Source organism: Salvelinus namaycush, chromosome 25 (genome assembly GCF_016432855.1).
Source record: "Salvelinus namaycush isolate Seneca chromosome 25, SaNama_1.0, whole genome shotgun sequence".
NCBI lineage: Eukaryota > Metazoa > Chordata > Actinopteri > Salmoniformes > Salmonidae > Salvelinus > Salvelinus namaycush.
Window position 1 is genome coordinate 37,548,502 of NC_052331.1, and position 26,950 is coordinate 37,575,451.

The following is a 26,950-nucleotide window of genomic DNA, read 5'->3' on the forward strand; positions in this document are numbered from 1 at the left end:
GGATGGCCTCTGAGTCATGTATGTCTCAACATTCCTATTATAGAACTAGTATGCAATCAAACAGAGATGCTACTTAATGTTAAAATGAACATGTGCAATTATCAGGAATTCATTAATTTTTCTGCTGCCCTCAGACATCATTGAGGAGTAAGATTTCTTCTTCGTTAACAAGGGTAAAACCCGCACCTTAGTCAAGGTCGGTCATCTGTCATTAATGCGTTTTATTTTGTATTTTCATTGCAGAACGAATTACTGTTAGGTGTCTAATAATTCATTTTATGATTTTTCTATGTGGTGCTGAATACATCATCCATATCGGGTTTAAACAAAAAAAATATATATATATTTCTTTAAACATTTCAGGAAATGGTCCATGCTAATCATTGCTTGTGATTACCAACTAATGAGACACTAAGGAGCTGGAACGGTCTGGAACGGTGACCTCCATTCATAGGTGTGTTTATGCCCCTTGGCTGCTCTACAGATCATAGTGTTATTATTATGCCCCTTGGCTGCTCTACAGATCAGAGAGTTATTATTATGCCCCTTGGCTGCTCTACAGATCAGAGAGTTATTATTATGCCCCTTGGCTGCTCTACAGATCAGAGAGTTATTATTATGCCCCTTGGCTGCTCTACAGATCAGAGAGTTATTATTATGCCCCTTGGCTGCTCTACAGATCAGAGAGTTATTATTATGCCCCTTGGCTGCTCTACAGATCAGAGTTATTATTATGCCCCTTGGCTGCTCTACAGATCAGAGTTATTATTATGCCCCTTGGCTGCTCTACAGATCAGAGAGTTATTATTATGCCCCTTGGCTGCTCTACAGATCAGAGAGTTATTATTATGCCCCTTGGCTGCTCTACAGATCAGAGAGTTATTATTATGCCCCTTGGCTGCTCTACAGATCAGAGAGTTATTATTATGCCCCTTGGCTGCTCTACAGATCAGAGAGTTATTATTATGCCCATTGGCTGCTCTACAGATCAGAGAGTTATTATTATGCCCCTTGGCTGCTCTACAGATCATAGTGTTATTATTATGCCCCTTGGCTGCTCTACAGATCAGAGAGTTATTATTATGCCCCTTGGCTGCTCTACAGATCAGAGAGTTATTATTATGCCCCTTGGCTGCTCTACAGATCAGAGAGTTATTATTATGCCCCTTGGCTGCTCTACAGATCAGAGAGTTATTATTATGCCCCTTGGCTGCTCTACAGATCATAGTGTTATTATTATGCCCCTTGGCTGCTCTACAGATCAGAGAGTTATTATTATGCCCCTTGGCTGCTCTACAGATCAGAGAGTTATTATTATGCCCCTTGGCTGCTCTACAGATCAGAGGGTTATTATTATGCCCCTTGGCTGCTCTACAGATCAGAGAGTTATTATTATGCCCCTTGGCTGCTCTACAGATCAGAGAGTTATTATTATGCCCCTTGGCTGCTCTACAGATCAGAGAGTTATTATTATGCCCCTTGGCTGCTCTACAGATCAGAGAGTTATTATTATGCCCCTTGGCTGCTCTACAGATCAGATAGTTATTATTATGTCCCTTGGCTGCTCTACAGATCAGAGTTATTATTATGCCCCTTGGCTGCTCTACAGATCAGAGTTATTATTATGCCCCTTGGCTGCTCTACAGATCAGAGAGTTATTATAATGCCCCTTGGCTGCTCTACAGATCAGAGAGTTATTATTATGCCCCTTGGCTGCTCTACAGATCAGAGAGTTATTATTATGCCCCTTGGCTGCTCTACAGATCAGAGAGTTATTATTATGCCCCTTGGCTGCTCTACAGATCAGAGAGTTATTATTATGCCCCTTGGCTGCTCTACAGATCATAGTGTTATTATTATGCCCCTTGGCTGCTCTACAGATCAGAGAGTTATTATTATGCCCCTTGGCTGCTCTACAGATCAGAGAGTTATTATTATGCCCCTTGGCTGCTCTACAGATCAGAGAGTTATTATTATGCCCCTTGGCTGCTCTACAGATCATAGTGTTATTATTATGCCCCTTGGCTGCTCTACAGATCAGAGGGTTATTATTATGCCCCTTGGCTGCTCTACAGATCAGAGAGTTATTATTATGCCCCTTGGCTGCTCTACAGATCAGAGGGTTATTATTATGCCCCTTGGCTGCTCTACAGATCAGAGAGTTATTATTATGCCCCTTGGCTGCTCTACAGATCAGAGAGTTATTATTATGCCCCTTGGCTGCTCTACAGATCAGAGAGTTATTATTATGCCCCTTGGCTGCTCTACAGATCAGAGAGTTATTATTATGCCCCTTGGCTGCTCTACAGATCAGAGAGTTAGTATTATGCCCCTTGGCTGCTCTACAGATCAGCGAGTTATTATTATGCCCCTTGGCTGCTCTACAGATCAGAGAGTTATTATTATGCCCCTTGGCTGCTCTACAGATCAGAGAGTTATTATTATGCCCCTTGGCTGCTCTACAGATCAGAGAGTTATTATGCCCCTTGGCTGCTCTACAGATCATAGTGTTATTATTATGCCCCTTGGCTGCTCTACAGATCAGAGAGTTATTATTATTTCCCTTGGCAGCTCTACAGATCATAGAGTTATTATGCCCCTTGGCTGCTCTACAGTTCAGAGAGTTATTATTATGCCCCTTGGCTGCTCTACAGATCAGAGAGTTATTATTATGCCCCTTGGCTGCTCTACAGATCAGAGAGTTATTATTATGCCCCTTGGCTGCTCTACAGATCAGAGAGTTATTATTATGCCCCTTGGCTGCTCTACAGATCAGAGTTATTATTATGCCCCTTGGCTGCTCTACAGATCAGAGTTATTATTGTGCCCCTTGGCTGCTCTACAGATCAGAGAGTTATTATTATGCCCCTTGGCTGCTCTACAGATCAGAGAGTTATTATTATGCCCCTTGGCTGCTCTACAGATCAGAGAGTTATTATTATGCCCCTTGGCTGCTCTACAGATCAGAGAGTTATTATTATGCCCCTTGGCTGCTCTACAGATCAGAGAGTTATTATTATGCCCCTTGGCTGCTCTACAGATCAGAGAGTTATTATTATGCCCCTTGGCTGCTCTACAGGTTATAGTGTTGTTATGCCCCTTGGTGGCTCTGAAAATCCTCACAAACACCCTGGCCCACACATTGTGACTGGAGCTAGCCTGTGACCCAAGACACTCTACAATGGTGGTTGTGTGTGCGTGTGCACGAGAGTGAGTGAGTGTGAGAGCAAGTAAGTGAGTGAGTGCGAGTGTGCCACTGCATGTCATGAGTTTCTTTAGACCAATCCACTGTCTCACTCCACCCCTCAAATGCATTCCTCATTTCATCCATGTCATCTCAGTCACACTAGCACTGAGAGAGGAAACAGGGTTCACTTTGCATGCTGGAATTAGTTACAGTGATTAAACATTCAGTCACGTTCTCACACCGTTTAACATTACTATCGTGTGGATAGTTGTATTAAATGGTGGCATACATCAGATGGCATTGCTGTGTGACTGGAACACATGGGTAGATTGAACTGAATCAAACAACACAGAACCAAGAATATGGGTAGTTGCATTAAATGGTGGCATACATCAGATGGTATTGCTGTGACTGGAACACATGGGTAGATTGAACTGAATCAAACAACACAGAACAAAGAATATGGTCTCCTGCTTCCATTCTCTGCATTACATCGACCACCACATGCCCACAAAGAATCGAATTTGTGTTTTATTTTAAATATGCATTTTATTATTTAATTTTCCCTGTTTTAAGGTCAACATTATAAACAACTACAATCACATTTCTGAACTTTACGTAACCCATCGTAAACCCATACTGCTGAAACCTGTCAAGTTCTGCCACCTAGTGGTGAATGTGATAACTACATCCAATATAGCACGCCAGTGAGATTTCAGGGGTGTAATTATTATTCAAAACAGTTGAAACCGTTTTGCAACTAAAACAAGAGTTTCTATAGGACAAATAAAGGTAGCTCCCGCCCCCTTTTTTCTTCTGTTTAAGAAACGTTTTAGCAACATAATTGGTGTAATGGATATGATATGGAACCCTGCGTTTGCCTTGCGGCATTGCGTTGGAGAGGCTGTTGCAGTGCGTTCTGTGTGATGCATACGTTGGATTTATCGAAGTTAAGCGTCAAAATGTATGCGTAGACGGCTTGACAGAAATGGTAGCGGAAGGTGAATGTTGAACATTTGTTCCACACATATCCAAATGATGTTGCGTACCATTTTGCGTAAAAATACTATCGGTGTGATTATGGCGTTTGTGTACAACGTCCTGTCCTTGTTTTATTGATGGCACTAAAACAAATACAAATTGACCATTTTGAGGAAAAATACAGTTCTATTCTAATTATATTCGATTCTGGCTAATTTATAGCCATATTCTAGCCAATACATTTCACGATATAGCCAATGTTGACTTTACAGCTTGGCCATAGCGGCAAATGATATCGCTCAGTTGGAAACAGTTTTCAAGGAGCTATGTACGGAAGTGTTCCGCAACCGTTGTCCGGTGCGAATGTAAACCAACAGCTAAAGAAAGTTTAAAAATAGTATCTAGCTACCTCCTAGAATTAGGCTAGTAATATTAGGACATTTAGGGCCATGCAGAGAGTAAAACGCTTTGGACAATGTTGTTCGGTGGTGGGGTGCTCCCGAAGATCGGGAACAAACCTATTGACAGAAATGAAAAGTTAATAGATTTCCAAAAGAAGCAGCACAGCGGGGATGCATGGACACTTGCTGTAAAACGAGGTGGTTGGACGCCAACGTCGAATACAAGGGTGCTTAGTGCACACTTCATTACTGGTAAATTTAACAAGTTAACATAACCTACAGCGCTGCAAAAAAGTCGGGTAAACAACACTTTCCTGCGGATACCCTATCTCCTCCACCTACCATCAAATGGACCAACAGCATGTACAACAGGTCAAGTAAGTGAAAATATCATTTTATTCAACATTCTGCCTCGAAGAAACTCAAGTCGTTTTTTTAGACAGACTTATTTCAGACTGAATAGCCACGGGGTAACCATGGTAACAGTCTGACGTTTAGGCAAGCATCGGTCCGGAAGTGTCATGTAAAAAATATTCAGAGCGTGAAATAGTTCCCATAGACACTTAAAAAAAAATAATGTAATACACTTTCTATCTATCATACTGCAATCTCGTTAGCTAAATTGTCACTTATATTTTCAATCTCCTGACCCATGCAGGAGATGCACAATATGTAAATAGACAAATGTAACCGAGTTGACCAAAGCATTTCCTCGCAATCAGCTGGAAGTGTTTGTGAAATATGATTGAGTGTGACAACATTCAACCTGTTGTTCGGTTAGCCCCGGCCATATTATGCAAGTGTTTGTCGTGTGCGAATGATGTCATTATTTAAAATTAATCCGGAGATATATAGACCAGCAGAGGTGTGGACTCGAGTCAGACATGAGTCACAAATATGATGACTTGCAACTCGACTTCAACACCGATGACTCGTGACTTGACTTGGACTTAAGCCTTATGACTCGACCTGACTTGATACCCTCCCCGAGCCCAAATATAAAAAATTATGCTATTAAAATGTGTGCAGCGCATCAACTCTTAATTTAACGGATTACAGTTTGAATCGGACAGCAGACAATCAAATTGTGCCAGCTGAGAAAAAGTTGTGCGTGGCAGTGCAAAGGAACGTCGGCGGGTGAATTCAGATGGAACCCTTGGAAAGATGATACCCCAAATTATTATTTTCGGATATAAAGACAACGCTGTATCAACAAAAAAATGTATTGCAACTTGCAAAACATGCGGGAAGAAAATTAGACGGAGGCGCAACAATTTCCAATTTTGTTCGACATTTGAAGCTGCACGAAGAACGGTAAATCGTGGCTAATATAGCCGACAGCGATATATTGTATTACTTTACTAGTGTATCATGTAGGCTAACGTAATGTTAAATCAATGAGCCTCCACACAGTCAGGCAGTGTGGGAACGTGATCATTGCACCCAAGATTGAGCTACAACTGGCTAGGCAGTTGGTAGCCTAAATCCTGCCTTATGTTACTGCTGTTCCTAAAACCATTGACATACGTTAGCCTACTGTAACCACACAGGGAGAGAGAGGGTGTGTGTGTGTTTAAGGTTGGGCGATTGTGTACAAGCCTACCTCGCCCGATCGCGCCCCATAGCGATCCTCGATAGTCGATCACTATTGGGGGGTTGTTTCTCATGTCTACCCATGTATTTCCATGGAAATATAACATTTATACGGAAAGGAATAAATATATAGATATTTTTTTTAATCATTCATGATTTGCGTAAATGTAATATACTAACTATTACTCTTGTTAAAAATATGAAATGGTATTACATTTGGTGAAGAGCATATTATGACTTGTTTAGGACTTGAGACTTGACTTGATACATGCCTGTCTTGACTTGGGACTTGTTGGTCTTGACTTGAGATTTGACTGACTTGCCTGTCTTGACTTGGGACTTGACTTGGGACTTGAGTGCTAAGACTTGAGACTTACTTGGGACTTGAGTGCTAAGACTTGAGACTTGCTTGTGACTACTAAAACAATGACTTGGTCCCACCTCTGCAGACCAGTGTCCTGAAAGTCGGGTGGTTGATAGCGCTTTCCTTTGGATATTTTGTATCGGATTACCTTCCGACATAGGGACAAAATCAGCGGACAACAGGTAAAGTTAGTTAAAATGAAGTTTGTTCAACGTTATTAATTGTAATGGTACTGTTCGGGAATGCTGAGCCCTACGTGTTAGAGAGTGTATGTATTTCAAACTCGGATTCTAAAAGATGCTGAACCGCTGCATAATAGGTAGATACTCAGTGGGTAAAATTAGCATTAATTCAATCTATTATAAAACCGTTTTTAATTTCATGGTGTTTAACGTAATTGTTTCTCTTCTTGTTCTTACTTTTTATTTCTCTCTGGAAACTGTTTTGAGACCATTCAATTATGCAGTGCTCTATTTAATGTTTTAGTTAAGAGACATTGTGAAAATGGACTATAAATCATGTGACTTGAGTATTGTTCCTGTCTTTTCCCTTGACATCTCATATAGTCTAATACCAAGCCTGTGCACAGGCAAGCCATCAAAGGATCCTCTCCATCCAGATTATGCCCCCTCAATATTACCTCACCGAGCCCAGAACAAGACAAAGAGCGTAAAGGGAATAGAGAGATATCAAAGGTGTGTCAACGGATCAGCACAGCCTCAGCCTGTAAAAGAGGAAATGGAGATTGGAGTGGGCCGCCGTGAATTGTGTATGAAAAATCCAGACCTGGACAACACTCCATATGCGAGTGTGTCAGTTGTAACCACAGATGAAGTCGAGACCGGACCTCCCCAGATGAAGACCCAACCCCTTGAGATCCAATCCAAGACCCATGCTGTCATTTTCTGACATGTCATTTGAAATGGCAGTCGTGCCGGAGGTTGGTTTTGGTTGGTCTAGCCTAGCGATGCTAGTGCTGAGCGATTTAGTGCTTTTTGAGATCCGTTTCGGTTTGATTATTAAAAAACAGTCACGGTTTTCGATTTCGCTAATTATTTTCAACAGTAAATGCACTATGCCTTATGTGGGTTGAATGCTGTAACAACACAGACTAAAACTATTCATAATAGTCCCGTGGTGGTAGTGACTGCTTATCACTTATTAACCATCATTTATTTACTTTACTTTAATAAAATATGTTTTATTTGATGACTTTATTATTATTACTTGTTGCCTGTGCTGTCTGACAAAATCACTATTTTAATAGTTCTTCAAAGTAAACGAGGCATAGTTTTATGACTGCTGAATACAAACTATCAATCACTTAGATCATGTATTTTCAGGTAGAGGTACCTGGTGAAGCAACTGCTCTCTATCCCTCTCCATCATGCATTCATTCCTCTGCCCCTTCTCTCTGTGCTAAACTATGTAGAATATTGGCCTGTTGGAAACTACAACTCCCTACTACATCTGCTTAAACTTTGTAGAATATTGGCCTGTTGGAAACTACAACTCCCTACTACATCTGCTTAAACTTTGTAGAATATTGGCCTGTTGGAAACTACAACTCCCTACTACATCTGCTTAAACTTTGTAGAATATTGGCCTGTTGGAAACTACAACTCCCTACTACATCTGTTAAACTTTGTAGAATATTGGCCTGTTGGAAACTACAACTCCCTACTACATCTGCTTAAACTTTGTAGAATATTGGCCTGTTGGAAACTACAACTCCCTACTACATCTGTTAAACTTTGTAGAATATTGGCCTGTTGGAAACTACAACTCCCTACTACATCTGCTTAAACTTTGTAGAATATTGGCCTGTTGGAAACTACAACTCCCTACTACATCTGTTAAACTTTGTAGAATATTGGCCTGTTGGAAACTACAACTCCCTACTACATCACACAGTTCAGGCTTGATCTGATTTATCTATAGAGAAATTAACTTCACATTGAAATAATTGAACCTATGTTGGTAAATTAGTTGTTTAAAAAATGAAAAATAACCAACATTTTGGTTAATCACTCAGCAATACGGAGTAGGTGGGCCACCTCAAGATGTTCATGTCTAGATGGGATTCAACTTGATGTCAAAAGGGAATTTTGGGGGGGCATTTTAGCTAACCCTAACCCTTTTCCTAGCCTTAACGTAATTCACTGCTATGTTAATTCTCCAAACCTGCGTAAGTTCTCCTAAACCTGCTATGAAAAGTCAATTTTGCCAAAGTCTGTATCCCTTCTAGACAAACCCTCAAGATCACATGCCTACTAACCCTAGAGAGCAGGGTTGCAAAGAAAAAGCCATCTCTCAGACTGGCCAATAAAAAGAAAAGATTAAGATGGGCAAAAGAACACAGACACTGGACAGAGGAACTCTGACTAGAAGGCCAGCATCCCGGAGTCGCCTCTTCACTGTTGACGTTGAGACTGGTGTTTCACAGGTACTATTTAATGAAGCTGCCAGTTGAGGACTTGTGAGGCATCTGTTTCTCAAACTAGACACTCTAATGTACTTGTCCTGTTGCTCAGTTGTGCACCGGGGCCTCCCACTCCTCTTTCTATTCTGGTTAGAACCAGTTTGCGCTGTTCTGTGAAGGGAGTAGTACACAGCGTTGTACGAGATCTTCAATTTCTTGGCAATTTCTCGCATAGAATAGCCATCATTTCTCAGAACAAGAATAGACTGACGAGTTTCAGAAGAAATTTCTTTGTTTCTGGCCATTTTGAGCCTGCAATCGAACCCACAAATTCTGATTCTCCAGATACTCAACTAGTCTAAAGAAGGTCCGTTTTATTGCTTCTTTAATCAGAACAACAGTTTTCAGCTGTGCTAACATAGTTGTAAAATGGTTTTCTAATGATCAATGAACCTTTTAAAATGATAAGCTTGGATTAGCTAACAACGTGCCATTACAACACAGGAGTGATGGTTGCTGATAATGGGCCTCTATACGCCTATGTAGATATTCCAAAAATAAGCAGTTTCCAGCTACAATAGTCATTTACAACATTAACAATGTCTACACTGTATTTCTGAACAATATGATGTTATTTTAATGGACAAAAATGTGCTTTTCTTTCAAAAACAAGGACATTTCTAAGTGACCCCAAACTTTTGAACGGTAGTGTACACACACACAGTAGTAGTAGTAGGCTTTTCCAATGGAAATACTGTTGCCTTTTATGCAGGGAGTAATCAATCATACATTTTCTGAGGATAGAAACCAACAACAAACGTTTGAACTAGCACGTGCAAAAACGTCTGTTTTCAAATTCTTGACATCAGTAAAATCAAATCTAATTAAATCAAATTTTATTGGTCACATGCACATGGTTAGCAGATGTTAATGCGAGTAACGAAATGCTTGTGCTTCTAGTTCCGACAATGCAGTAATATCTAACAAGTAATCTAACAAATTCACAACAACTACCTTATACACACACAAGTGTGAAGGGGTGAATAAGAATATGTACATATAAATATATGGATGAGCGATGGCCGAACGACATATGCAAGATGCAGTAGATGGTTTAGAATACAGTATGAGGTGAGTAATGTAGGTTATGTAAACATTATTAAAGTGATAGGCACTAGGCATTTTATTAAATCCATTTATTAAAGTGGCCAGTGGATGATAGCGGGGTGAACAGGCAGTGGCTCGGGTGGTTTTTGTCCTTGATGATCTTTTTGGCCTTCCTGTCACATCGGGTGCTGTAGGTGTCGTGGAGGGCAGGTAGTTTGCCCCCGGTGATGCGTTGTGCAGACCGCACCACCCTCTGTAGAGCCTTGCGATTGAGGGCGGTGCAGTTGCCGTACCAGGCTGTGATACAGCCCGACAGGATGCTCTCGATTGTGCATCTGTAAATGTTTCTTAGGGTTTTGGGTGACAAGACAAATTTCTTCAGCCTCCTGAGGTTGTATTGGCGCTGTTGCGCCTTCTTCTGTGTGGCTATTTCAGTTTGTCTGTGATGTGTACGCCTAGGAACTTAAAACTTTCCACCTTGTGATACTGCATAGTTTCCTAAGGACTCGAAGCAAGGCGACCATCGATGTAGATAGGGGGGTGCTCCCTCTGCTGTTTCCTGAAGTCCACTGTCATCTCCTTTGTCTTGTTGATGTTGAGTGAGAGGCTGTTTTCCTGACACCACACTCCGGGTGCCCCTCACCACCTCCCTGTAGGCTGTCTCGTCGTTGTTGGTAATCAAGCCCACTAATGTTGTGTCGTCTGCAAACTTGATGATTGAGTTGGAGGCGTGCATGGCCATGCAGTCATGGGTGAACAGGGAGTACAGGAGGAGTCTGAGCACGCACTCTTGTGGGGCCCCAGTGTTGAGGGTCAGAGCAGTGGAGATGTTTCCTACCTTCACCACCTGGGGACGGCCCGTCAGAAAGTCCAGGACCCAATTGCACAGGTCGGGGTTGAGACCCAGGGCCTCCAGCTTGATGATGAGCTTGGAGGGTACTATAGAGTTGAAGGCTGAGCTGTAGTCAATGAACAGCATTCTTACATAGGTATTCATCTTGTCCAGATGGGATAGGGCAGTGTGCAGTATGATGGAGATTGCATCGTCTGTGGACCTGTTGGGGCGGTATGCAAACTGAAGTGGGTCTAAGGTGGCTGGTAAGGTGGAGGTGATATGATCCTTGACTAGTCTCTCAAAGCACTTCATGATGACAGAAGTGAGTGCTACGGGGCGGTAGTCATTTATATCAAATAACATTTTCTTGTCACATGCGCCAAACACAACAGGTGTAGACCTTACTGTGAAATCCTTACTTCTAAGCCCTTAAGCAACAATGCTGTTTTAAGAAAAATACCTAAAAAAAGTAAGAGATAAGAAAAACAAATAATTAAAGAGCAGCAGTAAATAACAATAGCGGGGCTATATACAGGGAGTACCGGTATATTTCATTCAGTTATCTTTGCCTTCTTGGGTACAGGAACAATGGTGGCCATCTTGAAGCATGTGGGGACAGCAGACTGGGATAGGGAGCGATTGAATATGTCCGTAAACCCACCAGCCAGCTGGTCTGCGCATGCTCTGAGGACGGGGCTAGGAATGCAGTCTGGACCAGCAGCCTTGCGAGGGTTAACACGTTTAAATGTTTTACTCACGTCGGCCACGGTGAAGGAGAGGGGGGGGCACAGTCCTTGTTAGCGGGCCGCGACGGTGGCACTGTATTATCCTCAAAGCAGGTAAAGAAGGTTTTTAGTTTGTCTGGAAGCGTGACGTCGGTGTCCGTGACGTGGCTGTTTTTTTTTGTAGTCCGTGATTTCCTGTAGACCCTGCCACATACGTCTCGTGTCTGAGCCGTTGAATTGCGACTCCACTTTCTCCCTGTACCGGCATTTCGCTTGTTTGATTGCCTTGCGGAGGGAATAACTACACTGTTTATATTCAGCCATATTCCCAGACCTTTTTCCATGGTTAAATGCGGTGGTTTGCACTTTCAGTTTTGAGTGAATGCTGCCATCCATCCATTGTTTCTGGTTAGGGTAGGTTTTAATATTCACAGTGGGTACAACATCTCCAATGCACTTCCTTATAAACTCACTCACAGAGTCAGCGTATAGATCGATGTTGTTATCTGAAGCTGACCGGAACATATCCCAGTATGTGTGATCAAAACAGTCTTGAAGCATGGATTCCGATTGGTCAGACTAGTGTTGAATGGTTCTAGTCACTGGTACATCCTGTTTGATTTTCTGCCTATATGAGCAAGATGACGTGGTGGTCGGATTTGCCGAAGGGAGGGCGGGGGAGGGCTTTGTATACATCGCAGAAGTTAGATTAGCAGTGATCGAGTGTATTAACCCCGCGAGTACTGCAATCAATATGCTGATAGAATTTAGGTAGCCTTGTTCTCAAATTTGCTTTGTTAAAATCCCAAGCTACGATAAATGCAGCCTCAGGATATATGGTTTCCAGGTTACATAGAGACCAGTGTAGTTCCATGAGGGCCGTCTTGGCGTCTGCTTGAGGGGGAATGTACACAGCTGTGACGATAACTGACGAGAATTCTCAATGATGATGCTGACAGAGATGGTCGCCTTGATTCGAGTCCTTAGGAAACTATGCAGTATTTAGTTTTTTATGTGTTATTTCTTACATTGTTACCCCAGGAAATGTTAAGTCTTATTACATACAGCCGGGAAGAACTATTGGATATAAGAGCAACGTCAACTTACCAACATTACGACCAGGAATACGACTGTCCCGAAGCAGATCCTATGTTTGGACCACCACCCAGGACATTGGATCTAATCCCAGAAGCCAATCCAAGACAACGGCACCGCAGAAGGGGCAGACGGAGCAGCCTCCTGGTCAGGCTCCGTAGATGTGCACATCGCCCACCGCTCCCGAGTATACTACTCGCCAATGTCCAGTCCCTTGACAACAAGGTAGACGAAATTCGAGCAAGGGTGGCCTTCCAGAGAGACATCAGAGATTGTAATATCCTCTGTTTCACAGAAACATGGCTTTCTCGGGATATGTTGTCGGAATCGGTTCAGCCACCGAGCTTCTCCATGCATCGTGCTGACAGATAAACACCTCTCTGGGAAGAGGAAGGGCGGGGGTGTATGCTTCATGATTAACGACTCATGGTGTAATCATAACAACATACAGGAACTCAAGTCCTTCTGCTCACCCGACCTAGAATTCCTTCCAATCAAATGCCGGCCATATTACCTCCCAAGAGCATTCAGGTGCGTGTGCCGCGGCAAATTTTCTTCACAATAAACAAACAGGTTCATTCTATTCAGAACCACCCAGGGTATGGTGCCATGTCATCTGGTAACTGTACATCAAACAGTGATCATTGACACTGTACTGTATATGACATGAGTTTTATGATATGGAAATGTAATGTGCACATTTGGACTCGTGGCTTTGGGCTTGCTTGTATGACATCAAAATACATTGAGTCTTCTTAATTTACAGCATCACTCAGACAACATAGCATTTTCAAAAGTTGTCCAATTACCAGGAGGGATGGGTATCTTCTTGTCGTGCGCAGTGCTCAAATTCAGAACGGCTGTTAGTCAAAACCCATACAGAGCTGTGAAGCGCAGAGCCTATGGTCTGACGCTATGTATAGCATGTTACTGTACAGACACTACGTTCCAATTTAGGCAGTTATAAGTTCCCAAATGTACAGGTACGAGTTTAAAAAGGGCTCAGCATACATTACAGACAAAAAAAAAAAAACATGCTGGTAAGGTAGTAGGAACTCAGGTGTGTGCAGAAACGCATAGCTCTATATAACACAAATGTTACAATGTCAATTCATGAGCCATATCTTTTGGACATCAATGTCAGTTGTGAAGATGTTCAGAAGTCTCCATCTTGTATCCACTGAAGTGTTACTCCTCTTCCTCCCACCAGGCACTGTGTTTGACATGATGTCAAGGAAGGTTACCGCAGCGAACAGCTCGGCCTTAGCCAATCGAAACGCACAGGTGGGCCAGGCCTTCCCCTGTACCCATGACGGCGTGGATCCTAAAGTCAAGTGCACCTGTGGGACGCCTAGCAACGGACACAGCATTCAAAATGGACATTAGGCACGGCACTGCATTCTCCTATTTTAGCCATTTTAACAATGAACCGCCATTGTTTTGGAGAGGTACATCGTCGTGAAATAAAGAACAATCAAATTGAATATACAAATGTGTGGATTCTCATCCTTGAGGTTATGCTGCCACCTACTGTTTGTATTCTACCTACATGTCTTACCATTGACATAGTGAAATTAAATTGTTATAATAACGTCACTTGGTGCACAATTCAGTTAAACCTTCATTACATTTATGCAGTAATGCCATATAATGTCAATCCCATATTGGTCAAATAAAATCACAGAATGGTTTTGGGTAAAATTCTGCTACCATATTCAGGTAGATTACATTTTTTTTTTAGAATAAACACAGACACTGTTATAACGTTTAGGCTACACATTGACTTCTCGTCTTGGTTTTCTTTTGGTGAGGCCACCATTTCATTTAATGAATGTATTGATGCCTGCCTATATGCCCGAGTTTGGTCTCATTACATAAGACAGAGGGTTAATTAAGGCATAAAAAAACGAAAGTAGGGTGGTTGGTCAGGGTGGATGGATGGGCGTGTAATGCAAATGTCTAGTAACCTTTTGCCTGTTCAAATCTCCACATGGACAACTTGAGCATTTTAGCTAATTAGCAACTACTTCACTACTTTTTAGCTACTTTAAAATGACTTAGCATGTTAGCTAACCCTTTAACCTAACTCTTGACGCTAACCTTAAACCCTAACCACTAGCCTAGCTAATGTTAACCACCTAGCTAACATTAGTGTTAGCCACCTAGCTAAAATTAGCAACAACCAAGTGCAATCTGTAACGTACAGTATCATACGAATGGTAAATCGTAACATATCATACAAATTGGAATGTCCTCGGATTTACATTTACTATATTACATCTGCCCCTGAGTTCAGGTTGCAACGTCCTACATTCAACCATCAAGCCTGGCTAATATTTCAAAACAAGTATTTTGTTTATGCCAGGCAAGCCCATGATGACAATCAAATCAGGAGGACCCCTTTCCTCAGCGTTTTGGCTCATCTGGAGATGAGCCATAAGAGATGCAGTATTTGAGCCAATAAGGGTCAGTTACTGCAGCCACGACAACATTGAAACAGAATCCTACTTTAACCAATGACCAGCCAGCATGGACGGTTGCGCAAGTTGGAACTGCATCGAGTGAAATGCCTTTAAAAGCCTCATTGTCACCTGTCCAGAGCACTAAGCTATGAATTGTATCCCGCCCTAACAGTGGTTGCCAATAATCTTGAAATGTAGAGAGCATTGTCCCCTGTTATCACGTTGAAATATTGACTTTGTCATGTTATTACATCTTGATCATGTGATTTGGTAAAGAGGTTATTTGGTAATTTAAAAAAAACTAGGAGGAAGAAGGCACTCTTCATATAACTAAAATGCCTTTTAAAGCATGTTCAATGGAACAAAGATTTGAAAAACTCTGACGCGTTTCGGCATAGGCCATCGTGGGAACTACTGGGAATTTGTTCAACCTTTTCTTTTCCCAATTAAGAGGTATGATTATGGTAAAAAATATAACTGCTTCAAGTGTGCTCCTACTCTCCATTGGGATAGTGAGATAGGTGTCAACGGGTTCAATAACAGCTGAACTGTGAATAGCATTGTGGTTTCCTCCTCTAAACTTGTGACCTATAGCTTTACCTTAACCTTTTGTGATGTAGAGCTAATAGGTTGATTGTCAATAATGGAGGGGGGTTATGGATAATGGAGGGGGGTTATGGATAATGGAGGGGGTTATGGATAATGGAGGTGGATATTGGAGGGGGATTATGGATAATGTATGGTGATTATGGATAATGGATCACCTGTGGAACTCCGTTTAGGAATACTAAACCGAAGCATGGAATGCTGTCATACCTTGTAACTTACATAGACTGCTTACATAGAATGCTTACAGGGTCCTTTCGCAATGTGGGTGAACTATCCCTTGAACTATTAAAATGGTGGAAGCCCTCAATGGCAATATCCATGCTAAAAGGGGTTATATACATCTAGAGTACATATTTATATGGCATCAAATAACTGCTGCAGTTCCTACTTTTCAGTAAAGGTTTTAAAAATTACTCCAATTGAGACTGTATTAATGGGTTGTTCATATCAACCTGACTGAGGATTGCCTGTAAAACGTTTTTAAAATACACTGAACAAGCGGTTTGTTGATGTCAACGTTGTGAACAGATTGCCCCATGTTGGCGGTGTGGTTATGGTATAGGGAAGGCCTAAGCTACGGACAATGAATACAATTGCGTTTTATCGATGGCAATTTGAATGCACAGAGATACCGTGACGAGATCCTGAGGCCCATTTGTCGCGCCATTCATGCACCGCCATCACCTCGTGTTTCAGTTTGATAATGTCGCAAGGATCTGTACACAATTCCTGGAAGCTGAAAATGTTTCAGTTCTTCCATGGCCTGCATAGTCACCAGACATGCCCCCCTTATAAGCTTGTTTGGGATGGTCCGGATCGACGTGTACGACAGCGCATTCCAGTTCCCGCCAATATCCAGCAACTTCGCACAGTCATTGAAGAGGAGTGGGACAACATTCCACAGGCCACAATCAACATCCTGATCAACTCTATGTGAAGGAGATGTGTTGCGCTGCGTGAGGTAAATGGTGGTCACACCAGATACTGACTGGTTTTCTGATCCACGCACCTACATTTTAATAAAATAAAAAATCTGTGACCAACTGATGCATATCTGTATTCCCAGTCATGTGAAATCCATAGATTAGGGCGTAATTCATTTATTTCAATTGACCGATTTCACAGTCACATCTTTGGAATTGTTACATTGTTGCGTTTAAAGTTTTGTTCAGTATTGCTAATGGCGTGCATTGGCGTAACACTGGCCTGTAAGCGGCAGCACATACCTGTCATTCGTCTTGTTGGGCAAACTGGCCAAGCATCCGAAGAAGACGATTCTATGCGGAAGTAAAAATAAAAAAAAAGGTTCTATACGGAAGTAGTGGCTTATTGACAATTCCCAGCTCGATCTACTATCGGTGAGATTTTAGTCTCTTTTTTTCGATCATTCTTATGCTAGTTACAGTCTCTTATTTCCTATTCTGTGCACAGACTAGCTCGATACGTGTTGTGTGATACATTTAAAGATGAAATGGTAATAAATCCTCGCATATAGCTCGAGAACTGTTAGGCTAAACCAATCTCGGATCAGTACTGTAAATCCTTTTTTAAAATGGATAAACAAGGCTTTATCTGAAAACATTTTGCAATGCAAACAGTTTTATTATAGAATATCGCTATTTGTTTTAATTAAATGATTATACCATAATTTGTCAATGTACTTTAACATTCATCCCATCAGTATAGGAGCAATCAGTCGTTTTTTTCCCTGTGGGGTTTGCTATTTTTACAAAGGTCATGCTCTTGGAAAATGGAAATTGCAGGAGGATTTGCCTCAGGTTTCATAAAGCTCTTATTCTGATGTAATTGACAGCATGTTCAGTTCCATTGCTACAAGGACACACTGGACCCAGTATTGGCGTAGCTAGTTTATTTGCAAATTTCACCAACATAACCATAGTATGATCGATAAACTTTGAGGTGTTATTTTATCAATGTTTTATCTATTAAGTAAAAACCTTTTCACTGTCTGCATCCTTTTAAGGACGTATTTCTTGGATCAAGGCACCACACCATGACTGACCTTTGGCAGAATGCCATGGACCATGCTGTGGCTCTGGCCAGGAAAGCAGGATCGGTGAGTGTCAGTCTTTGTGTCTGTCTGACTGACTTTGTGTCTGAATTTGTGTCTGTCTGACTGAGTTTGTGTCTGAATTTGTGTCTGTCTGACTGAGTTTGTGTCTGAATTTGTGTCTGTCTGACTGAGTTTGTGTCTGAATTTGTGTCTGTCTGACTGAGTTTGTGTCTGAATTTGTGTCTGTCTGACTGAGTTTGTGTCTGAATTTGTGTCTGTCTGACTGACTTTGTGTCTGAATTTGTGTCTGTCTGACTGACTTTGTGTCTGAATTTGTGTCTGTCTGACTGACTTTGTGTCTGAATTTGTGTCTGTCTGACTGACTTTGTGTCTGAATTTGTGTCTGTCTGACTGAGTTTGTGTCTGAATTTGTGTCTGTCTGACTGACTTTGTGTCTGAATTTGTGTCTGTCTGACTGACTTTGTGTCTGAATTTGTGTCTGTCTGACTGACTTTGTGTCTGAATTTGTGTCTGTCTGACTGACTTTGTGTCTGAATTTGTGTCTGTCTGACTGACTTTGTGTCTGAATTTGTGTCTGTCTGACTGACTTTGTGTCTGAATTTGTGTCTGAATGTCTAACTGACTTTGTGTCTGTCTGTCTGTCTGTCTTTGTGTCTTTGTGTCTGACTTTGTGTCTGTCTGTCTGAGCGTGTGGTGGTGCTTCTTGTCTTGTGGTTTTCTTCACTGACCTTTCGGCTTCAGACAGAAGTTCCAGCATTCACCCGTGTGTCTATCTGCTGCAGCTTGTGAGGGACGCGGTACAGAATGACATGAAGGTTATGTTGAAGAGTTCTTCTGTGGACCTGGTGACTAAAACTGACCAAAAAGTGGAGCAACTCATTATAGACTCTGTGAAGGAGAAATTCCCCACGCACAGGTACATATCCTGGGACACACACACACACACACACACACACACACACACACACACACACACACACACACACACACACACACACTGGCACACTTATAGCCTATGAAAAGGAGAAGGATTTTTACAGGTATATTACAGAACCTCCCGATCAGTATCTGTTGGTGTTCAATCAGATGTTATAAAGGTTATATTATAAAGGTGATATTATAAAGGTGATATACATGGTGTTCAGTAAGTGTTCAATCAGACGTTATAAAGGTGATATTATACATGGTGTTTTCTAGATGATGCAGATATTATAAAGGTGTGTGGTATTTCTACATTATGCAGACTATATGGACTTTAATTAAGATAGTTTAGTAGGTAGTGTAACAGAGAGGGAGCGATCTAGACATGTTCAATAAGAAAACATTTTGCTACGGAAAATGAAAATGAGCGTTTCAGATTGTCCCTCTCTGTTGCAGTCCGTTTCCTTTTAGTGCCTTAATGATCTTGCACGCAGAGAGCTGAAAACCCTGGCGAAGGCGCCTCCGGCTTTACTTAAACAAATGGAGGCGACTGGGTTTTCTTTTCCTGTGTGTAAGCGGCTTTATGAACATGATCTTGTTCTCCTTGTGTTACAGTTTTATAGGCGAGGAGTCGGTGGCTGCTGGAGAGCCCTGTGTTCTAACTGACAACCCAACCTGGATTGTTGACCCGGTAGACGGAACCACTAACTTTGTCCACGGGTAATTTATAAAAATATTGTTATTTTCTCTAAAATGTGGTAATCGCTTTGTGTCGATTTAAATATCTTATTAAATAACCTGATTTCCATTTAATCCTATAATTATTTAGTATGCACGTTTGATCATGTAGCATTGGTTATCCTATTTAACACGGTCTTTCTGAAATCCATGGCTTCCACAGATATCCGTTTGTTGCCGTGTCTATTGGCTTTGCAGTCAACAGAAAGGCAAGTTTTCCTATTTAAATCATTCAGAGTTTTTCTTAGCCTAGAGAACTCATGTGACGTTTCATTCTTCATACTTCATTTAAAATTGCAAAAGTTTTGCACCCACACGAGTAAATCTGCAACATAATTGTTGCAGTTGACAACAGTACTCTTGAACAATTACGGTCATTTAAAACCAAACTTTTTTTGGGGTCCTAGCATTCTGTGTTTCATTAAAAACATCGTGTTTCATGGTCGACTGACCAGGAAGATCATGTATGTTTAAATCACTATAATCTCGGAGATCAGTAATGTATATTTATCACCAGTCATTAAAGGAGCTGTAAAAGTCTAAAATGTTATTGAATTTTGATTTCTCTTTTGGTTTTTGAAATTGTGGTCGATTGTGTACCCTAAACTCTTTTACGGTGTATACGGGGGTAGTGAATCCCTGTTCAGATTGCCACTGCAACAGACGTTCCTCTCTTGTCCCTCAGCTGGAGTTTGGTGTGGTGTACAGCTGCATAGAAGACAAGATGTACACAGCCAGGAAAGGGAAGGGAGCCTTCTGCGATGGACAGCTCCTTAACGTGTCGGACCAGAAAGGTTCAGTAGTTAGTTCAACCAGTGCATCTATAGTGATCTATAATACTAGTATTACTATGTCTCTCTGAATTCACTACTATTCATATTTTCCTTTACTATACACCAGTGTTTCCCAATCTCTTTTATTTGGTGAAAAGCCACATATTTACATTTCCGTACTCCATTTGTGCTGAGTCCAGATTTACATTGCAGCCCTGCATTTTAAACTAGTATTTTCATTTTTGTTAAAATAAGTATTACAATTCATGAGCATTACAATTCATGAGCATTACAATTCATGAGCATTACAATTCATAAGCATTTGCAACATCTTTAGTACTTAACACAGATTTGTAAGCCTTTATACACATCATCATTCAATTCTGACCTACCCCCCTCCTCACACTCCCCTGCTAACCGTACCTCCCTGTCTCTCTTACCCTGTCTATCCAATAAACCTGAAATAGGAATGTCACTGAAGTGCTAAACTTTCTCATTACAGAAATCAGCCAGTCTATCATTGCTACTGAGTTTGGTTCCAACAGAGACACAGAGGTGGTTGACAAAATCTTCTCCAGCATGAGGAAGATCCTGTGTTTACCCATCCACGGGTAAGAATGCCCTGGCCACGTTTAGAATTACATCCATGGGTAAGAATACCCTGGCCACGTTTAGAATTACATCCACGGGTAAGAATGCCCTGGCCACGTTTAGAATTACATCCACGGGTAAGAATGCCCTGGCCACGTTTAGAATTACATCCATGGGTAAGAATACCCTGGCCACGTTTAGAATTACATCCACGGGTAAGAATGCCCTGGCCACGTTTAGAATTACATCCACAGATAAGAATACCCTGGCCACGTTTAGAATTACATCCACAGATAAGAATACCCTGGCCACGTTTAGAATGTCATCCACGGAGGGCCTCCCGGGTGGCGCAGTGGTCTAGGGCACTGCATCGCAGCGCTAGCTGCGCCACCAGAGTCTCTGGGTTCGCGCCCAGGCTCTGTCGCAGCCGGCCGCGACCGGGAGGTCCGTGGGGCGACGCACAATTGGCCTAGCGTCGTCCGGGTTAGGGAGGGTTTGGCCGGTAGGGATATCCTTGTCTCGTCGCGCTCCAGCGACTCCTGTGGCGGGCCGGGCGCAGTGCACGCTAACCAAGGGGGCCAGGTGCACGGTGTTTCCTCCGACACATTGGTGCGGCTGGCTTCCGGGTTGGAGGCACGCTGTGTTAAGAAGCAGTGCGGCTTGGTTGGGTTGTGCTTCGGAGGACGCATGGCTTTCGACCTTCGTCGAAATGCCCTGGCCACGTTTAGAATGTCATCCACGGGTAAGAATGCCCTGGCCACGTTTAGAATGTCATCCACGGGTAAGAATACCCTGGCCACGTTTAGAATTACATCCACAGATAAGAATACCCTGGCCACGTTTAGAATGTCACCCACGGGTAAGAATACCCTGGCCACGTTTAGAATTACATCCACAGATAAGAATACCCTGGCCACGTTTAGAATGTCATCCACGGGTAAGAATGCCCTGGCCACGTTTAGAATGTCATCCACGGGTAAGAATACCCTGGCCACGTATAGAATTACATCCACGGGTAAGAATGCCCTGGCCACGTTTAGAATTACATCCACGGGTAAGAATGCCCTGGCCACGTTTAGAATGTCATCCACGGGTAAGAATGCCCTGGCCACGTTTAGAATTACATCCACGGGTAAGAATGCCCTGGCCACGTTTAGAATTACATCCACGGGTGAGAATGCCCTGGCCACGTTTAGAATTACATCCACAGATAAGAATACCCTGGCCACGTTTAGAATTACATCCACAGATAAGAATACCCTGGCCACGTTTAGAATGTCATCCACGGGTGAGAATACCCTGGCCACGTTTAGAATTACATCCACAGATAAGAATACCCTGGCCACGTTTAGAATGTCATCCACAGATAAGAATACCCTGGCCACGTTTAGAATTACATCCACGGGTAAGAATGCCCTGGCCACGTTTAGAATGTCATCCACGGGTGAGAATGCCCTGGCCACGTTTAGAATTACATCCACAGATAAGAATACCCGGCCACGTTTAGAATTACATCCACAGATAAGAATGCCCTGGCCACGTTTAGAATGTCATCCACGGGTGAGAATGCCCTGGTCACGTTTAGAATGTCATCCACGGGTGAGAATGCCCTGGCCACGTTTAGAATTACATCCACAGATAAGAATACCCTGGCCACGTTTTGAATGTCATCCACGGGTAAGAATGCCCTGGTCACGTTTAGAATTACATCCACGGGTAAGAATGCCCTGGCCACGTTTAGAATGTCATCCATGGGTAAGAATGCCCTGGCCACGTTTAGAATGTCATCCACGGGTAAGAATGCCCTGGCCACGTTTAGAATGTCATCCACGGGTGAGAATGCCCTGGCCACGTTTAGAATTACATCCACAGATAAGAATACCCGGCCACGTTTAGAATTACATCCACAGATAAGAATGCCCTGGCCACGTTTAGAATGTCATCCACGGGTGAGAATGCCCTGGCCACGTTTAGAATTACATCCACAGATAAGAATACCCTGGCCACGTTTTGAATGTCATCCACGGGTAAGAATGCCCTGGTCACGTTTAGAATTACATCCACGGGTAAGAATGCCCTGGCCACGTTTAGAATGTCATCCATGGGTAAGAATGCCCTGGCCACGTTTAGAATGTCATCCACGGGTAAGAATGCCTTGGCCACGTTTAGAATGTCATCCACGGATAAGAATGCCCTGGCCACGTTTAGAATGTCATCCACGGGTAAGAATGCCCTGGCCACGTTTAGAATTACATCCACGGGTAAGAATGCCCTGGCCACGTTTAGAATTACATCCACGGGTGAGAATGCCCTGGCCACGTTTAGAATTACATCCACAGATAAGAATACCCTGGCCACGTTTAGAATTACATCCACAGATAAGAATACCCTGGCCACGTTTAGAATTACATCCACAGATAAGAATACCCTGGCCACGTTTAGAATGTCATCCACGGGTGAGAATGCCCTGGCCACGTTTAGAATTACATCCACAGATAAGAATACCCTGGCCACGTTTAGAATGTCATCCACAGATAAGAATACCCTGGCCACGTTTAGAATGTCATCCACAGATAAGAATACCCTGGCCACGTTTAGAATTACATCCACGGGTAAGAATGCCCTGGCCACGTTTAGAATGTCATCCACGGGTGAGAATGCCCTGGCCACGTTTAGAATTACATCCACAGATAAGAATACCCTGGCCACGTTTAGAATGTCATCCACGGGTAAGAATGCCCTGGCCACGTTTAGAATTACATCCACGGGTAAGAATGCCCTGGCCACGTTTAGAATTACATCCACAGATAAGAATACCCTGGCCACGTTTAGAATTACATCCACGGGTAAGAATGCCCTGGCCACGTTCCCGAATGGCATACTTCCATACTACTTAGTAGGCATTGTGTGGAGGCTAAGTATGTAATAGTTTGCTTGAAAGACTAGGATGGCATACTACATTAGCTGAGAAATGAGTATGGGTCCACTCTGCATACTATTCAGGAAGTTCTTTTTCACAATAGGTATCCCAGAATGTATCCTATTGCTTGCGGAAAAACCTTCAACCATCAGATAAGACTCTGCTCTGTGTGGGTAACTTGATGACGCTAACCCTAACTATGACGCTGGAAAATCCTTGTGCTAGCAATAGTCTTGTCCAATGAGAAATGCTAGTTTTAGTTGTCTGTTGTAAAAGATTTTGTTACGGTAATGAACACAACCTCTCCCATCTTCCTAGGATTCGAGGTGTGGGCACAGCGGCCACAAACATGTGTCTGGTGGCGTCGGGCTGCGTGGAGGCCTACTACGAGATAGGGATTCACTGCTGGGACATCGCTGCCGGGGCCATCATAGTCACAGAGGCAGGGGGCGTCCTGATGGATGTAGATGGTACGTCACTATATATCCCAGATAGCACATAGACCTCTGCCCAACAATTGGGCTCCTGAGTGGCATAGGGGCGGTGCACAATTGGCCCAGCGTCGTCTGGGTTAGGGTTTGGCCGGTTTAGGCCGTCATTGTAAATAAGAATTTGTTTTTAACTGACTTGCCTAGTTTAAATAAAGGTTACATAATTATTTTTATTATTTTAAACATAGGCACCATGAACACATTATTTGTTACTTTTATATTTTTAATATATTATTTTTACTTCTCTATTATCTACTTAATAATAATTTGTTAAGCATTTCACTGTAAGGTGCATGTGACAAATACAATTTTGATTTGATTTGATACCTCGGGAAGATGCAGTGTTGACATCACTTTGTCCAGACGAATGGCTACTTTCTAAATTGTACAGATCTACGTTGCCAGGCAACAGCGTTATATTATGATGTCGCGGGCAGCGTCCCCATTCACCATGTGTAAACGCCTCTCCATACTACATATTCCCAGCACACTTTGATACGTCGGCCAAATGTTTGCGTGTTCACTCGTAAAATGGGTGGTACTGTGTGCTGCTAACAACACAGAGGTTATGGGTTCAATTCCTGTAGGGATGAAACACATATACACTTTTACTGTACTGTGTGTCGCTTTGTATGGAAGTATCTGCTAAGTGGTATGTATCACAGTATATAGTACTATTATGCACAATAGCACTCAAGATCCAATCACAGATCAGCATAGACTTCAATTAGTCCTCAATAACAATCGATTACCCAGATGCTGAGATTTGATCCGTTTGTAAAAATGAAAGTATTTTTGTTGTTTGTAATTTAGCAGTTTTTTCATTAACAGTTTTACTTTCACAAGTTTTACTTTCATTATCAATAGTTAATAAGATATAAGTTTCTTTACAGCTATAAAAAAATATTCCAACATGAATTTTTCATTTTTCTAGGTAGACCATTGGACCTCATGTCCAGAAGGGTCGTTGCTGCGAATAACAAGATAATCGCTGAAAGGATTGTCAAAGAGATTGACGCGTTTACCCCTCTGCGCGATGATGCACCTACAGAGACAAAAGACTGAACAAGGGAAAATTGCTGTTTTATTAAGTCATATTCTTAGAAAAAAAATGTGTGTTTTTTAAGCTTGTTTTATTTTTTCCAAAAGATATCACTGTTCTTGAACAATTCTGGTCATTTTAAAACCAAACTTTTTTGTCCTAGCATTCTGTGTTTTATATGTTTTTAATTCGTTCATTTTTAAATATTATAATTGTTTTATGTCAACTGACCAGGAAGATAATCTATGTTTTAAAACAGTGTAATCCTGGAGATCAGTAATGTATATGTATCACCAGTCATGTATGTATAAAAAAATATTTATAATAATAAATAAAAAAATTGAGTTTAGATTTTTCCTTGGTTTTTGAAGTCAGTTGGTAGAGCACGGTGCCTACAACGCCAGGCTTGTGGATTCGATTCCTAAAAGTATGAAAATGTATGCACTCACTACTTACTTGTAAGTCGCTCTGGATAAGAGCATCTGCTTAAATGACTGAAAATGTAAAAACTAAGTAAATTCAAGGTCTAATGCAGCTAAAAAAGGCCTCTTATCCAGGAGTGTGACAGGTCCCGGATAGAACTATGTCCACTAAATGTTGCACCCTACTGGACTGCATTTTCATTTGAAATGCGCTGTTAAATTGTATACATTTGTATCCACTTGCACAATATAGTTCTGTACTTAAAGCCTACAGTTTTATACTTTTTTATTACTAAATCATGAATGAGGTTTCATGATGTCTTTATGTTAAGTCTCCCTTATAGCCACGTTTTATGCCCTGGTACTGACATGTGTCCTCCTTTGACCTGACTGTGTCCACATCCTGTTTGTGCCCACATTTGTAGACGGATGTAGATGATCGAAAGACACATTGTGACCAGATCCTCCGGAGGTGGTCGGACCACACGTTGTGTCTGGATATCTTACAAGTGTAGACGGATCTGGACGGCGAAACCATTAAAATCGTCATTATCCCACTTTTTTTTTTTTGACAAGTGACACCATTGACCTATTGACATTTAATAAGTGAATATTATTTTTTGGAAGGAATATCTGTCAAATAATTTGAGTACAGGGAGGGACCAGGAAACCGGGTCACACTGCAGACACAGTGGACGGATGAGAGACACGTTTTAATACCATGTGTGAGCACAATCATAATATGGACAAGTTCAGGAACAATGTTAGCGCCAGGTGTCAACAGCTTGCTTAGTTACCTGGGGGCGGCAGGGTAGCCTAGTGGTTAGATCGTTGGCCCAGTAACCGAAAGGTTGCTGGATCAAATCCCCGAGCTGACAAGGTAAAAATCTGTTGTTCTGCCCTCTGAACAAGGCAGTTAACCCACTGTTCCCTGGTAGACTGTCATTGTAAATAAGAATTTGTTCTTAACTGGTTAAATTAAGTTAAATTAGTTTTAGTTAAATTAAGGTTACATAAAAGAAAAGAGCAGCAACTCAGCTCCTCAAAGGCCAACATGTTCTTATGTTCCCAGTCGGCTGTAGACTATTTATGGCCTACTACTACTACTATGCCTTTAATAGTACGGTTGTTATTTTGGAAAACTACAAATTGTGTTTCTCATTGGACAAGATCAGGTAGTCCCGGCCCCAGTTTCACTTAATTTCAAAACGTTTTCTCCCTACTGAACCCCATCCT

At 42.0% G+C, this 26,950-nt stretch overlaps 1 protein-coding gene across 1 annotated transcript; it reads left to right on the top strand.

The window, feature by feature from the left end:
* The first annotated feature begins 17,027 nt into the window (after positions 1-17,027).
* On the top strand, positions 17,028-25,643 carry impa1 (inositol monophosphatase 1). Its single transcript, XM_038964408.1, has 9 exons — positions 17,028-17,139; positions 17,766-17,858; positions 18,599-18,732; positions 19,353-19,457; positions 19,639-19,684; positions 20,161-20,269; positions 20,751-20,859; positions 24,078-24,229; positions 25,185-25,643. The coding sequence occupies exons 2-9, from the start codon at positions 17,796-17,798 to the stop codon at positions 25,313-25,315; spliced, it is 849 nt and encodes a 282-aa protein (XP_038820336.1). The 5' UTR covers positions 17,028-17,139; positions 17,766-17,795; the 3' UTR covers positions 25,316-25,643.
* Positions 25,644-26,950: the final 1,307 nt, after the last annotated feature.